Here is an 18114-nt window from a genome sequence, read left to right on the forward strand (position 1 = left end):
ACAACTAAACTACAACTGAACTACAACTGAACTACAACTGAACTACAACTAAACTACAACTGAACTACAACTAAACTACAACTGAACTACAACTGAACTACAACTAAGCATTTAGAAAAAAAACAAAAACTAATACAAACTATCAAATCTGCTCTAAAAACTAATTAAAATGAACTGAATTAGAGAAAAATAAGTCCAAACAATCAAACTAAACTAGAATGAAAAATCCAAAACTGTTAGAACCTTGGTAGGAGGTAAATGAACTCAACGTGTTCTCATCTAAGTTCATCCTGGGTACCTGACACACACTGCACACAGCCGTCCACCAATCACAATCATTCTTAATCAGTTTACCAAAGCAGACCACGCCCCCTGCACATGGAGTGAGTCACTGGTAACAACACTGAAAAATGAGCAACGAACAAAAGAAAATCACTGAAAACGAAGAGTTGGTGCCAAAAAGAAAAGAAACTTCAGTTATCTGGAATTATTTCAGCTGCAGAAGGATGAAACTGAAACATGTTCTGTGTCGACACAACGAAACACAACTAATGAGTTTAACTGTTTACATCGGCACCACACCAAGGTTCTAATAGTTTTGGATTTTTCATTCTAGTTTAGTTTTATTTAATTTGGACTTTTTTTTCTCTAATTCAGTTCGTTTTAATTCGTTTTTAGAGCAGGTTTGATAGTTTTTTTAATTAGTTTTAGTTTTTTCTAAATGCTTAGTTTTAGTTTTTTTTTTTTTACATTTTTTTTTTAAAAATCTCTTTTCTCTTCTTCTCTGTGCTCCTATTCAAATCAATCCCAGACAGGACTCTGCTGCTTTAGTCTCCATGTTTCCAGGTAGAGTGGGGACCAGAAGACGACTGGAAACCACAAGTGAACACAAGTGACGGACCCTTAAACATCATATGGTGACAGCACAGAAAACTGCTCAAGTGAAATAAATTGATTTCATATCAATCCGACATTGACAAAAACAAAAACAAAGGGAATTTTATCCATAATTTTTTCATGTTTTAGTTAGTTTTGTAAACACACAATACAGTTCCAGTTAGTTATCGTTTTTTTCTTTTAATTATAGTTTTTATTTATTTCAGTTAAGGAAAATGTTTTTTTCAATTCTAGTTTTCGTCATTTCATTCGTTTTCGTTAACGATAATAACCTTGCACCACACAGCTATTATATCCTCCTGAGTATTTTTTCATATCGCAGGGTTAAAAACAAAAATCGCAGTGTCAGTTTTTTCCAAAATCGTACAGCCCTGGATCAGCAGGTATTAAACCAGAGGTCTCAAACTCATTTTAGTTCAGGGGCCACATTATGATCTGCAGTGGGCCGAACCACTTAAATAACACCAGTGAAAAAAGTAAAATGACATTAGGATAATGTTTACATCTACAATGTTTCCTTAAAAATCTGAATAACATGAACAACTTGAAATATCTTAAGAAAAACAAGTGCAATTTAAACAGTTTTCGGCCTCAGTTTAACATGTGCATTACAACTTACATTACAATTACAAATACACAAAACATATCGTACCAGGTAGAATATTGATACAATTGCATTTACTTTTCTCAAGACATTTCACGTTGTTCATATTTGTTCCGTTTATTTCACGTTTTTTGTAAAATGATACTTTGTTAATGTAAACATTTTCATGTAATTTTACATTTTTGCACTAAAACAAAGAAAATCTGCAGTTGTCATTATTTATAGATTATTCTGATAATATTTTACTGGTTCTGACCCAACTGAGATCTAATTGGTCTTTATGTGGAACCTGAATTAAAATGATTTTGACACTATTGATTGATAATATCTTCAGTGTAATTTTTGCATTTAACAAATTTATCCTACGGGCTGGACTGGACCCTTTGGCGGACCGGATTTGGCCCCCGGGCCACATGTTTGACACCTGTGGTTTAAACAGTTTAGATTAGCACAGTTCTGTCAAACTCATGTTAGTTCAGTTCCACATTCAACTGAATTAGATCTGCAGTGGGCCGAACCAGGAAAATAATAACAGAATAATATAGAAATAATGTCAACTCCCAACTTTTTTTTTCTGTTTTAGAGCAAAAAAAGTTTATTTACATTATGAACAGATTTACATCTGCAAACTCTCCTTTCAAAAGATGTGAATAACATGAACAAACTGAAAAAAATCAGTGTAATTTGAACACTACTCTGCCTCAGTTTATCATTTCCACATGTACATTATAACGTACAGATCACAGTGGATCCACAAACACAAAACATTTAATAACAGACAGAATATTGTTAAACTTGTATTTACTTCTCTTAAGACATTTCAGGATGTTCACATTTGTTCAGGTTATTCAGATTTTTTGCGAAATTATACTTTGTTTTAATGTAAATACATGAAAATATTTACATTTACAAAGAGAAACATTTGGAGTTGTCATTATTATTCTGTTATTTGCACTTCACTCTGCTGTTTGCACTGGACTTCAGGCTAGGTTAGGTTGTAAATATGTGCTATTATTTTTATGTAGGTATTTTAAAGTTTAATTTTAGATGTATATTTTACTGATTTTAAATTAGCCTTAGTTTTAGTCGTTTTTAATGTATTCATTTATTTATTAGTTGCTTATTTTATTGATATGGCAAATACGGGTCCTCAGAAACCAGTTTTGTTCTCTTCTTTGTGATGGAATGACAAATAAAACTCCTTTGAATCATGACAGTATTTGACTGAATCTGCCCGCCGGAGATTGAACTGGTCTCACTGGTCTACAAGTAAAATGTTTCCAGAATAAAAGTAGTTAAACTTTACCAAATTTGAGTCACTAATGAAGAAAAATTAAATCCAAAGCACAAGTTGGTTGTAGTTTCTAAGAAACAGTCTTGGGCCAAAATGTGAAATTCTGAGAATTAATGAGAGAATGGGTTTAATTCAAAAGGAGTGTTGGTCTCAGAGTTAGCACATCCGCCTCAAAACAGCGTCTGCACATGACAATACAGTCACTGTTCTGGTTCTTTGTTGTGGAACATTTAGAAATCCATTGTATAAATGTACATAAACCAACATATATGTGTAATAACACACCATCGTATGTACTGAAAACATGAGCTAACCACCACTTTTGTAATTTGTTTTCTGATTCATCTTATTAACCCTTTCATGCATGAATTATGAGAACCTTAATCATGATTTTTTCCCCCGTTTTTATTCCTCTTCAGGTATGAAAAAAAATGCAGTTGACAGCTTTTTATGAACCTATTTTTCATGGAGCTGCAAAAATGTCCACTCAAATGGATACGATGCGTTTAATTTTTGAAGCAAAGAAACGTGCATTTACTGATATACAGAGAAAACTATGAAATATAAACACTTTTAATGCTGCTAATCTGATGTTTTCTCATATTTAAACCTACTCTAATACTAGTTATACCTCACTTCATTGAAATAATATACAAAAAACCCATTTTGTTAAAGAAAAAATGATAATTACAGTCTAATAACAATTGATTCACACTCAAACATGTTACTGCAGATCAGGTTTATCAAGAACAGCAAAGTTACATATGCATAAGTGTCCACTGTGTTGGCTGATATGGAACTAAAACAACCAAACCCATGAATATATAAGAGAACAGCTGGAGAACAACTGACCACTGGAGTGACCAGTATGCATGAAAGGGTTAAAGTGTGTCAGATTTTGCACCTTTAATGTCTGAAGCAGATATTTTCTAAGAAACTGTAGCGCAGTGTCTTCAGTGTAACTTTTGCATTTCATAAATTCCTCCCAGGGGTCGGACCGGACCCTTCGGTGGGCCGGATTTGTCCCCTGGGCCGCATGTTTGACACCTGTGGGTCAGTGGATGGTTCTGGTCGTCGGTGCTTGTTTGGGTCTTCATGGGTTAAAAAAGTGAAAATCCACAGCTGTAACTGTTGACAGTGCCGCACCACTGGGCTCTAAACAAACCCAAGGCCAGATGACAGACGCTCTGGGCTCATGAAAGGCCCGTCACATACTCGGTCGGACTTTGCGGCGGCTGAAAGGTCTCAGTCTTTCATTGCGCCCGAGGCGGTGCCTGAACCAATGAGATAAAGGCCTCGCTGTTTGCCAGAGCCAATCAGTAATACTCAGAAGAGAGCCCGGCCAATTAATCTGTTTGGTGACATGAGCTTTGGAGGAAGGGCGCGGTTCAGCTCCTGGTGGCGTGCGGAGCGTGGATCCGAACCCCGCCGCTTCCCTTTCATCTGGCGGCAGACGGAGCCCCGACGAACAAAGAACTTCGCAGAGGTTTTGTCTCCGTTTGAAACTCTACCTGTTCTTTCAAGCGCCGAAAAAGACGAGCTCTGCCCCGGAATCACTTCAGCGATCTTCTGAAGAATTCGCTGTCAGAATAATTCATGCGGGCGCGGTCGGCAGACACTTAGAGCGCGGCTGCTCTGCCTCTGTAGTGACAGACTGCACTAAGCGGCAGAGCAGCAGATCAAAGCTGAGGACGCAGCGCCGCTCCAGGTTCGGATGTCACACTCACACTCAGACCCACTCCTCAATTTATCTGAGTTTTTGGAGATGACCCGACTGCACACACACACTGCAGTTTACATTTAAGGCCTTACAGCTTTAAGGCCCGATCATGGTCTACGATGAAGACGAGGGCTGGGAACCTAAGGAGACCACACGATAGGATAGGATACAATACGATATGATACAATACGATACAATATGATATGATACGATACAATATGATATGATACGATACAATATGATATGATACGATACGATACAATAGAATATGATACAATACGATGTGACACGATACGATACGATACAATAGAATATGATACAATACGATATGGCACGATACGATACGATACAATAGAATATGATACAATACGATATGACACAATACGATACGATATGATACAATAGAATATGATACAATACGATGTGACATGATACGATACAATAGAATAGAATATGATACAATACGATATGGCACGATACGATACGATATGATACAATAGAATATGATACAATACGATATGACACAATACGATACGATATGATACAATAGAATATGATACAATACGATATGACACAATACGATATGACACAATACGATACGATATGATACAATAGAATATGATACAATACGATGTGACATGATACGATACAATAGAATAGAATATGATACAATACGATATGGCACGATACGATACGATATGATACAATAGAATATGATACAATACGATATGACACAATACGATACGATATGATACAATAGAATATGATACAATACGATATGATACAATACGATACGATAAAATAGAATATGATACAATATGATATGACACAAAACGATACGATATATGTTACAACACGATATGATATGATACAATACGATATGATACAATACAACATGATACAATACAATATGATATGATATGATAAAATACGATACTCTATGATATGATACGCTATGATACAATATGATACAATATTTGATATAATGTGATATGATTTGATACAATACGATATGATATAATATGATACAATACAATACGATACACAGGGGCGCCGCTACCAGCTGTGGGCCCATTGAAAGCTAAAGGTTATGGGCTCTTTCAGTAACTTGTTGATCTGTCGTTGGGGGGGGGGTGCAGTCCACACATAACGTCACTTGCTCTAACCTGAAAACAAAACTGAAACTTAACATGCTTTCAACATCTGTTGAAATTCCTGACTTCTATGTCTCTCTTCCAGGACATTTTCCTGCTTTCTAACCTGTATTTACTGGACCTCCTCCTCTGCTCTATTCTCTGGACCTAGAGAAAAAAACAGACAAAAAAAAAAAGACAAAACGGGGAAAAAAAAAAAAAACAGGGAAAAAAAGGGGGAAAAAAGGGAAAAAAGAAAAAAAGGAGAAAAAAGGAAAAAAGACAAAAAAAGAAAATAACGTAAATAAAACTACCAAACCTGCTCTGAAAACTAATGAAAACTAACTGAATTAGAGAAAAAAAAGCCAAAACTAAATAAAACTAAAGTAGAATGAAAAATGCAGAACTATTAGACCCTTGCAGTAAACAGGCTGATCCACGTCACGTCATCCTCTTTTTTTTTTCTTCTTATTCTGTTTTCTGTCATGATAAAATGACTCCAAACCCGTCTTGGACCTGAACCACAGCAGAAGTTTCACAAACTGACTTCTATGATTCTGTTCCAACTCCACACTCCAACTGACTCCCATTAAAAAGAACCTTTTTTTTTCTTTCCATGCGTCATTTTGGTTCATTTCCGTCTTTAATAACACTGTTTTATATCAGGCTTTAATTCAGACCGTGTCAGCTTTGACTGAGTAATCGCTCTTTTTCTTGTCGACTCTTTTAGACTTCATGTGAATTCAAACAGTTTTAGTCTGACAGCTCTATTGTACGCACTTTTATGAGGTTATATTTGTACCTTTGTACATTTTGAATTGTACTCTGTATTTGCAGTTCTCCTTTTATTTGACCTTTTCTTCTGTTATCTACGTACTTCCAGTCATTAACACCTCCGTCCAACTCAGACTTTATCTTCATCTGTGAGCCAGTCCATCAAACAGGTCACATGTTTACTGGACCTGTAGCTGTTAGCTAAGTGTTAGCCAAGTGTTAGCCAAGTGTTAGCTAAGTGTTAGCTTTCAAAGGTTCAATACAAACATTAGTACATGATCATTGTTTTGTGTATTTTGTTTTTATTCCACATCACCATATAAACCCTACCTGTTGTTTCCTTTTTAACTCAGATTCCACATGTTGTAAACTCTATTATCTGTTTTTAAATTCTTACTGTTAAAAACTACTCCTTTTAACGATCTATCATTGTAAATATTGTAACTAATATGCTCTTTTAGCACCGTTGTGGCTAATTTTGTAACTTGTTTCTTTGTCAACTGGTTCTCAATTGACCTACCTGCTTAAATAAATAAATAAATAAATAAATAAGCATGAATCCAGACGCTCCGTACATAACATAGCCATCTAACTAGCCCAGTTAGCCTGCTAGTTCAATGCTAGTTCAAATGCTTACGTTAGATTACATGAAACTGCGTGTGTTTAGGAACTCAGTGAAATTATCTGGTGGTGTTTCATATAAGAATCATTAACACATGCTCAGGTTGTCTTTGCAGTAACTTAGCGGTGGTGTTAGCTTAGCTAGCTTTCACCAGAAATTCCTTCATTATTTGTGTCATTTTTGTCCTTTTTGGTTTTTATTTTGTTAATTTCCTTCAATTTCTTTCATTGTTTGCTTCATATTTGTTGTTTTTGATGTTTATTTAGTTAATTTTCCTCCATTTTTGTCAGTATTTGCTTCATTATTGTTCAAGTTCTTTCATTATTTGCTCCATATTTGTTGTTTTTGATGTTTATTTTGTTAATTTTCCTCATTTTCTTTGATTATTTGCCTCATTATTGTTCAATTTCCTTCATTATTTGCTTCATTTTTCAATTTCTTTCATTGTTTGCTCCATATTTGTTGCTTTTGGTGTTTATTTTGTTAATTTCCTCAAATTCTTTTATTATTTGCTTCATTATTGTTCAATTTCTTTAATTATTTACTCTATTTTTGTTGTTTTTGATGTTTATTTTGTTAATTTTCCTCAGTTTCTTTCATTGTTTGCTCCATATTTGTTACTGTTGATGTGTATTTTGTTAATTTTCCTCCATTTCTTTAATTATTTGCCTCATTATTGTTCAATTTCTTTCATTATTTGCTTCATTTTTCAATTTCTTTCATTGTTTGCTCCATATTTGTTGATTTTGGTGTTTATTTTGTTAATTTTCCTCAATTTCTTTCATTATTTGCTCATTATTGTTCAATTTCTGTCATTATTTGCTCCATATTTGTGGTTTTTAATGTTTTGTAAATTTTACTCAATTTCTTTCATTATTTGCTCTATTTTTGTTGTTTTTGGTGTCTGAATCAGCCCTTATGTTGTTGTAATGTTCTAAAATACATGTTCCTTTTACATTACATGTGTTTTTCTGGTATTTTTTACATATACTTCTTGGATTTATTTAATTTTTTTTTTGCCAGTTACGGGCAAGTAACCAAATATGGTAACTTTATTGACACTGATTTTCTACCTGACAATAAAAAAACTGAAACATTTCACAGAAGTAATAAAGTCTTCTGTCCTCTGACTCCACACTAAGGTTGGAGTATTTCTGAGTGAACTGTAAAGGCTTAAATCCAACCTGTATCGTCTGTTTTTCACAGAAACAGGTTGTTTGTGAATGTTCCTGTCACTCAAACTGATAATCTAAGGCCAGAGTGTTACATGGTACAGATTATAACACCCTCTGAGGCGAATCTGATTTATGACATTGGGTCACCTTCCAGTCCTACAGAGGTTTTTCTGCTGTTTTTAGTCAGTAACATTCACGTTTAGGTAAAGATTGTAAAATAACATCAGATTTATATGAAACGGCTCAATGGACTGCATCTCTAATCTCATGTAATTTACATTTTCAACGCCAAAACAATTACGCTGTGTTTTTCACCTTGTACTGAGGGTGAGATTTAAAGTATTAAAAGAGGAGAAAATCAGCACGTTCTTATTTAAGCAGCAGAGAAAAGAAATCTACAACAAACTGTAACGAGAGACAGTGTTCGCATTTCCATCGGACATCTGCGCAAAACTTTACCCATATTTACGAAATGTCGAAAAAACAGAAGTGTGCAAAGTCCGTTTTTCCATTAAATCACAAATGCAATGATTTCTTCATTATTGCAAGATGACACGAGAAGTCATCCCATAAAACATTGTGACAAACGTACTATCATGTTGATTTAAACAAACAAAGATGTTGAACTGGTTTTAGTTCAGGAGTCACATCCAGAACATCAGGATCTAAAGTAAAAGAACATGACGTGTAAATAATGACTCCAAACTTTCTTCTTGGCTTAATGTGGAAAAAAACAAAAAACAAACATTCATTCATTTTCTAAACCTGCTTTATCCTCACTAGGGTCATGGGGGGCGGAGCCTATCCCAGCTACTTATGGGCGAAGGCGGGGTTCACCCTGGACATGTGACCAGTTCATTACAGACTGAACATACAGAGACAAACAACCACTGTCACATTCACACCTATGAGGGATTTAGATGAACCCATGAACCTATCAGAGCATGTGTTTGGATGGTGGGAGGAGCCAGAGTACCAGAGAGAACCCACGCAGACACGAGGAGAACATGTGAACTCCACACAGATAGGCCCCACCCCCATGGACTAAAGGCTCCACCCACATCCACTGGTGTTGGAATGGAACCTGTGAGGCACCAGTGCTAACCACTGCAGCACCGTGTCGCCCAAAATGTACATAATGCTTATAAATAATGACAACCCACATTTTTTTCTGTTTTACTGCAAAAAATAACATTAAATTATGAAGAAATAAAATGAGAAACTAAGAAATAAAACTGCAGTTTTAACTATATTATGCTTCAACTTACCATTTATACATGCGCGTTAAAATTCAGACACAAAACATTTAATAACAGGTAGAATCTTGTCAAAATGCACTTAATTTTCTTTAAAAATTTCAGGATTTAACAATAAAATCCAAATAACCCGAACAAATATGAACAAACTGAAATGTTTAAAGAAAATTAAGTGCATTTTAACAATATTCTGCCTGTTGATACATGCTTTCTGTTTTTTAATTAAATATTTTCATAATTAGTGTAATTTTTTGCACTAAAACAAAGAGAAAAAATTTAGAATTGTTATTATTTATAGATTATGTTACTGGTCTGGCCCATTTGAGATCAAATTGGGCAGAATGAATCCACAAATAAAAAAAAAATAAATAAAAAATTGAGCAGAATGTGAAACCTGAAAGAAAATGAGTTTTAAAGCCTTCTGGAAAAAAAAAAGAAAAAAAAAAAAGACAAAAAAACCAAAAGTGTATCGACAACGTTTTCACATTCTGGTTCAATAAGTGCAATAAGGTGATTCACCGTTTGGTAGAAAAGAGACACACAGTGGAAATAAGCCCCCTTTATTCAATATCGATTTACATTTTATATAAAAATTACTTACATTTAATACATTTCTTCAAAATACAAGCAGCCAAACAACATACAAATCAAATACAAAATTATAAAATTTCTTATATTTATCATCTTCCTTTTCTGAAGTAACAGATGTGTTTCATAGTAACTCTTAATAACCTCTTTTGTAACTGCGGTAAATCTCTTCCTTGTCCATATGTTTAATCCATCTGTTGACATATGAGACCTAGAAAAATATGGTTTTCAGTATCTGTCTTTTCAGTGTACAGTACAGGATCTGGAAATCTGATCGGAGAACATTCAAGGTGGGCTTTAATCTCTTTCACCAAAACATACGTCGGTACGGTCTGTTACCGTCAGAACGGGGTGGGCGGTGCTCGAAACCCAAGGGAATGAAAAGACAGAGGACCGATGGAGTTACACACTGTGGGAGAAAAGATGCTCTTATGGCCTTTAGTGGAGCTCCAGACTGTCAGTCACATGAAACAAACCCCCGGCGTCACCGTCACTCCAGAGGTTTTGCGGTCGGTATATCGCGACACGAAAAACGAACAACGTAAAAAAGATAAACAAACGCCTTAGAGACAAACCGTGTAACGCTTCGCGACTCGACATTTCTCCAGAAAAAAAAAAAAAAAAACGCACCCGAACCTGCCTTTTTAAAAATTGTTACCGTCACAAAACAACACAGTGTCCTTATTCCACTTAAACTAGAAACAGATATGGATACAAATCTGAGCAACTGCATTTCAAGATTTAACTGTGCACGAGTGTGGCTTACGGTGTTAAAGTTTTTGCAAATCAGCAGCTTTACTTCAGTGTCATACGTATAGCGCTGGATAACTTATGTTGGACAAACATTAGGAAGCTACGGAGCCCCTTCAGTGACACGTGAGAAAAAAAAAAACAAAACAAAAAAGCGTGGCCACAAGTTACTAACACGTGGTCACAAGATCAGTAACTCGAGGCTACGCGTTAGTAACTTGTAACCACGAGTTAATTATCTCGTAGCAGGAAGTGGGAGCCTCGTTGAATCTCCGTTTCAGTTCTGGTTTTTCTAGTGCGACAGGAAACGGTTTGAAAGTATTGAGTTTGAGCGCCCTCACCTGAGGTCGTGATCTGTGGGAAATGACCGAAAGAATGAGGTCGTGTTGTGTTTGAACCCTTTAATGCAGTGGTCACTGCAGTGGTCACTGCAGTGGACAGTTCTTCTCCAGTTGTTCTCTTGTATATTCATGGTTTGGTTGTTTTAGTTCCAGATCAGCCAACACAGTGGACACTAATGCACCATCCCATAATAATACACTGACATTCAGAGCATTACTGTCACTGTGCTGTTCTGGATAAACCTGATCTGCACGAACATGTTTAAGTGTAAATCAGTTAGGGATGCACCGATACCACTTTTTTCCAGACTGAGTACGAGTACTTCCATTTGAGTACTTGCCGATACCGAGTCCTGATCCTAGTCCTTAATAATCCCATTCCAGTTGTTAGTTCCTTCTGTAAATGTGCTTTATTGTCGTTGTCATTAGTCTGACTGGAACAAAGTGCTGCTACTGACATTTAATGTGTTGGAATGAGTGTTTGTCAGTTAATCCACCAGGGGGCGCCGCTCTGAATTAACCATACTGGACAAATACCACGAAGAAGAGGAAAGTTTAATGAAGAAGAAGAAGAAGAAAGTCAGTAATAACAAACCTGTAGATGACAGAGGAACACTACTGTGATACTAATGTTGCAGCGTTTTCTCTGTAAGGTTTAAAAGTTTAGCTTCAGCAGGAAGAGAAAAGACAAATGAGTGACAGGTTTGGTTTTCACTTCCGTTGGCGGCGGTCCGCACCGCTCCGTACTCCCGCTGGTATTCTCTGTCTGGGTACTCATCCTCCATCAGCTGGAAAACAGATGAATGTACTCAGATTACAGACAGAAGGCTGCGTCTGTATCTGTCTGTGTCTGAACGCTACTGTCAGTCAGTGTTACTTTTATCACCGTCATTTCTTTGGTTCAGTCTCCACACTCTTCACTCACACACATTATTCCTCGTCCTCGTACCTGCTGCACTGAACTGGGAATGGCACATGGACAGAAGTGGGATCGATGTATTTGTATCAGATTACTTTTACGAGTATGAATACGAGTACACACACTGAGTGTCGGAGCCGATGCCTGATACTCGTATTGGAATCGGTGCATCCCTAAAATCAGTTATTATTTGTTAGACAAAAGAGTAGTTTTTGCATATTATATGAGGTAATAACTAGCATTAGAGTACGTTAAAATGTGAGAAAACATCAAATTAGCAGCCTTAAAAATGTTCTTATTTCATTGTTTTCATTTTACTTTCTGATATTGGGTTTTAAACACGTGTTTCTTTACTTAAAAAATTAAATGCATGGACATTTTTGTAACTCCATGAAAACAAAACTCAATCGCAATGTTTTTTTTTATGCCTAAGGAGGAATAAAAACACTACAGAAAAAAAACTTGACTAAAGTTCTCATAATTCATGCATGAAAGGGTTAATAAAGTCTTAAGTATGTGTATCTTATTTCATGAAGTTGAGTAACTTCTGGTAAATTGTGTGTGTGTGTGTGTGTGTGTGTGTGTATGTGTGTGTGTGTGTGTTCAGTTTCCTGGACGCCATGACCATGACCAAGTAGAGAAATTTGGTGTGGGAGTGGAAAGGAGAGGATGTTCCCACCACGCCCCGTTCCAAACAGGGTCATAACTAACACAACGTCATATTTGGCTCCAGAGTTTATCGCGTACGCAGCAGACGGTTACTTCCTTTTATGGTAGTAATGATGCTCAAACGCATCTGTATTAACCCCGCCCCCCCGTCAAATAAAGAAAAGGAGATATTCCCAGATGAGCATTCCCGAGTTCGTGTCTTTCTTCTTAATTATTCACAACAGTCCTAAGTACAAGCGGCTGAAATGAGTGTCCTTCACAGGGTGGGCGGGCTCGGCCTTAGAGATAGGGGGAGGAGCTCGGACATCTGGGAGGGACTCGGAGTAGAACTACAGCACCTCCATGTCCAGAGGAGCCAGTTCAGGTGGTTCATCTAGTGAGGAGGAGGGGTTAGGGGCGTGTCCATCCGGGAGGAGACCTCGGGGTCGACCCGGGACACGTTGGAGGGATTCGATCTGTGGTCTGGGAAGGCCTCAGGATTCCCCCAGAGGAGCCGGTGGAAGTGGAGGGGGAGGGGCGGTCTGGGCTTCTGTGCTGAGGCTGCTGCCCCCACCACCCCAACCCGGATAAGAGGATGAAGACGAGTTCCAGTACGAGTTTGAGCACCGGTTCTTCCAGTTTACTTGTCAACGATGGCTCGGGGACATCGAAGTGTCGCTGACGTACGTCCAATAAACAAAGGCAGCCTGTGACCAGCCCTCCACACCACTAGTGCCGCGTCTCCACTACGTGGAACCAGCTCGACTCGGTATTCCTGGAGAGCGTTTCCATGACAGATACTACAGACTTTACAGTACCTGGTTGTCATAGCGATGTGGCGTGTTACTTTCATGTCGTCTGTTCAGAGAGTCGCTGATAAACTCTCCCGTTGTGTGTTGTCTCGTCTGAATTTTTACGTCGGCCACCACAGACTGAATCTCCTGGACCGACCATGGTGCAGTTTTGGACTGCTATCATGTGGATTCATGTACCGACAGATTTACTGTCCACTTCCACATCTGTTTTTTGTAAAACAGTGGGTCACAGAGAAAACTGTCTGACTAATCAGTGGTCTGCACTGTTTACAGGTCTTAGTATCTGGTCCCCAGTCCTGGAACCTCGGCGGAGGTGATACCAAAAAAGTAGTACCAGGTACCAGATTCCAGGTCCTTTTTCGTAATGGAAACACAAAAAAGGCCGAGTCGAGCCGATACCACATGGTGGAAACGGGGCATAGGTGTGTGTTGGTCTTTTTGTGTCTTCCTTTACAGGATGTGATCATGTCGGGGTTGTCCTGGTCATCAGCAGATGCGCTGCACCTGGACCCGGTGTCCTGCTCGTCTTTACAGCCCCTCCCTGTCAATCATGGCTCTCTCTCTCACTACCCTGCACTCCGTCCAAGAGGCTGTGGCTGTTCCTGCACCACGGGTTTCAACTTGGACTCTTAGATTATTATTATATTCTGACATGCACTTGTAAATAAAATACGCGCTTTTTGCACTAAGCCCACTTGCTACTTTTCTTTTTGGTTGCGGTCTTCGAGCCGGACCGTAACAGATGGGGGCTCGTCCCCTTTTATGAATGAAAGTAGTTGTAGCGTGATGTCACCGCTCAGCTGTAGGAAGTTACACTAGCGTTGGTTAGTTAGTGTTTAGTGAATGAGTAGTGTTGATGGGGTAAGTGTGTTTTGGATCTTCAGTGAGCTGTTTTGTTGTGAAGCCAGTTTAACCCTTTCATGCACAGTGGTCACTCCAGCGGTCAGTTCTTCTCCAGCTGTTCTCATATATTCATGGATTTTGTTGTTTTAGTTCCATATCAGCCGACACAGTGGACACTTATGCATCATCTCAAACTCTGACATTCATCCCATTAATGTAAGTTTGCTGTTCAAGATAAACCTGATCTGCACTAACATGTTTGAGTGTAAATCAATTGCTTGTTATTGTTATTAAACTGCAATTAAAAGGTTTTTATTATTATTATTATTATTATTATTATTTTGCATATTATCTCCATGAAGTGAGTAATAAGAAGTATTATAGTATGTTAAAATGTGACAAAAAGGCAGATTAGCAGCATTAAAAATGTTTTTATATCATAGTTTTCACACAATATATCAGTAAATACATGTTTTTTTGCTTCAAAAATTAAACACATAGTGTCCAGCTGAGTGGACATGTTTGGAACTCCATGAAAAATAGGTTCATAAAAAAATTTTCAACGGCATTGTTTTTTTTCAGGTCTAAACAAAAATAAAAACACTCAGGAAAATATCTTGATTAAGGTTGTAATAACTCATGCATGAAAGGGTTAATGTGCCGGTGATACAACTGTTTCAGGTGAGTTCAGCGGTCCGGTTCAGCCCACAGTTGCCGGTGCTCTGTCCCTGTTTGGCATATCATGGATTTCCGTCTTGGAGTTCGTGTGGGGGGAGGGTTTATGCAGAGGGAAAGTGGTTGGAGCTGCAGGAGAGGTCGCCCATTACCGGTTATTTAAGTTTTCCTTCAGATTTAATTCAGAAGAAGAAACGTGTCGTCGCAATTTGTCGAGATGAGGGGCCGAACTTCAGAATCCGATCAGGAAGTATGTTCGTGTGTAGCCGGTGTTTCTGGGAAGAGGATTACCATGGAAACGTCAATGGTATTGGGAAGGGAATCAAGAGGTTAAAAGTAGGGTTCGTGGTGGTCTTATGGAGAACCAGAGCGTCGTTGTGGTTCTGAGTTGACCACTTGATTTAGTTTCAGGACCTCTGCCGGACCTGTTTGTGCTGTTCGTAGGTGACCGGCTAAGACCGCACAGACCCCAGACCCTGATGTCGTCAGCGCTACATGTATACGACGAGATTCCCCCAATTATTCCAGGAAAACCACGACAGTGTTCTCCCTACGTTTACCCTCTGGATTCCCTTCACACTAGCGCTGACGTTTCCATGGTAATCATCTACACACGAACATTCTTCCTGATCGGATTCTGAAGTTTGGCCCCTCATCTCGACAAACTGCGACAGCCCATTTCTTCTGCTCAACTAAATGTGAAGCAAAACTTCAATATGGCTGCCTTTGTTTATTTGTTGTCCATTGGGGCACACAGTAGCGATACTTCCAAGTCGCCTCAGACACCGTTAACGAGTAAACCGGAAGAAGCGGAACTCAAACTCGATACTTTCAAACCGTTTCCAGGTCATGCGTGAAAAACTGGAGTTTGTGTGGAAAGTGCAGACGTCAAACTAATACTGAGAAGTAAATCGTGTTGAACGGACAAGTAAAACCAAAGGTACGAGGCACAACAACAACATGATTTTTCGGCGATAGTGTCGTTACGTTTGGTGCGTGCTCGCTGCAGAAGAGACGGAAAAAAACACGTTCTAAAAGAATTTCTTGTGAGCAGGAAGTACCTGCATGCACAAAAACATATCATTTCTATTGGTGGACAAGTGCATCGCATGGACCAATCGGATCCTGCGCTGTCTGTAGTCTGGATGCTGCATGATCATGAAAGGTGACAAAGAGACAAAGTTCAAGATTTCATTGATTTGTGCATATTTAGCGTTACTTATCTGGTGGCCACGCGTTAATATTTTTTTCCTCACGTGTCACTAAAGGGCCTCCGTAGAAAGCAAACGGTAAATGGAAAATAAAACTCTTCAGCACACCAACAAGGACGTTATGCTGATGCTAAACCAGTTAAACCTAAGAGCCTCATAGGAAATAGAAAATTCTGGTTTCCTCCTTTTTATTTTATACATTGTACACTGTGGTATAAAAGAAGTAAAAAGTGTAAAGATAGGCTATGCGGCGGTTTCATGAATTGTCCCCTCTAGTTTCTTTGGGAGTAGCTCTCTCCTCTCATCGATACTGATGACCGGCTTGCGGCAGTTTTGCCCGTCCAAGTAGATCTTTGCATACACGGGGTTGGAGTAGTTCATGGGCTGCATGGACAGAAGAGACAGAAGAGACAGAAGAGACAAAGGAGAAATAAGAGACAGAGGAGACAGAAACAGTTATGGACAGATACGATTCCAAACAACAGACGGTCTGAACCCAAAAAGACTCAAACATCTACTGATACTAAAGGGTTAAAACCTGTTCAATATCAGCTGAGCAGAAAAACCACACCGTCTCCATCCACTGTCATTTAACTTTTAACCGTTTATCAGGCAAGTGACTGTTTTTGGTCATTTCCACACACATTACAAGTAGGGCTGGGTAAAAAAAATCGATTTGATCAATTTTGGATCGATTTCTTTTTAATTTTGTGTAATCGATTAATGGTGGATGAGATCGATTTTTCAGAGCAGGACTGCGAGTAAATGACCCAGAAACTGCCGATGCAGAAGCGCGGCTGGCTCCGTCTCGCGAGCCCCTCGTCTTGGTCGTGCTCGTGATGGTTCTGGTGTGGGAGGAACGCGGAGGAAGGATGGGGAAAACCCCTCAGTGGGAGGAAGGATGGGGAAAACCCCTCAGTGGGAGGAAGGGTGGGGAAAATCCCTCAGTGGGAGGAAGGATGGGGAAAACCCCTCAGTGGGAGGAAGGGTGGGGAAAATCCCTCAGTGGGAGGTCCTCCCGGCCTAAAACTGGAACCTGCAGTGTGGTGGAACTGGCTGGTGGAGGCGGGTCGCAGAAGCCAGTCGTTCTAGAAATACTAAATTCAATCACCTATGGTTGAGGGCGGAGTTAGAGGAATAGTAAAGTGGAAATCACGAAGCTCCGCCCACCCTCCCCCTCCAGTGAGTTTCTTGTACCAAGGGCCCAACATGAGACTGTTTCAGGGGGGCCAAACTGGTGTCAGTGCCCCAGGGTGACAGTAATGAGCCTTAAGACTGGAAGCACCAGGTATAAAACAGAATAAAGATGAAGAAGAAGTCCGTTCAGATCCACTGGAGAAACATGGACATGTTTGTGTTCATTATTTCAGAGCAGATTCATCTGTTTACTGATGAAATGTCAGATTTATTTCCTTTCTAATATCAGTATTCATTCTGTGTTGCATGGCTGCAGTAGTCAAATAATCAGGTTACAACTCAAAATTGTACTTTGGTATCACTAAATGAATCTGAATCAATCAATTAATACTGAATCGAATCACAATTAATTGATTCAGAACCTTATGAATCTAAATCAAATTAAGGAAATTGGCCATGATACCCAGCCCAAATTACAAGACAGTAGTCGCTTGTCCACTGGACATATGAAAAGGTGAATACCTGTATTTTACACCAGTTATGCTTTATTAAGTGTCTTTGAGTGTCCAAAAAAGTGATGTGATGTATTATTATTTAATATTATTATTGACATGTATTGATAGGATTAGTGGATCAACAGTAGATGGGTTTGGTTTCCAGCAGTTGTTTGGGTTTTTCAGGGTTCAGTACTACCATGTAAATATATATATAT

The 18114-nt window shown here is 38.6% G+C and overlaps 1 protein-coding gene across 1 annotated transcript in view; it reads right to left on the reverse strand.

Annotated features, from left to right (window-relative positions):
- Window positions 1–15430: 15430 nt before the first annotated feature.
- lrp1bb (low density lipoprotein receptor-related protein 1Bb) overlaps window positions 15431–18114 on the reverse strand; it is a 930516-nt gene continuing 927832 nt past the window's right edge. The window contains exon 92 of the mRNA XM_030124596.1: window positions 15431–16649. Coding sequence (XP_029980456.1) covers window positions 16509–16649 — 141 coding nt within the window. The 3' untranslated portion in view covers window positions 15431–16508. The remainder of the gene's footprint in view (window positions 16650–18114) is intronic.

This window comes from Sphaeramia orbicularis, chromosome 21, assembly GCF_902148855.1.
Source record: "Sphaeramia orbicularis chromosome 21, fSphaOr1.1, whole genome shotgun sequence".
In the NCBI taxonomy this organism is placed as follows: domain Eukaryota; kingdom Metazoa; phylum Chordata; class Actinopteri; order Kurtiformes; family Apogonidae; genus Sphaeramia; species Sphaeramia orbicularis.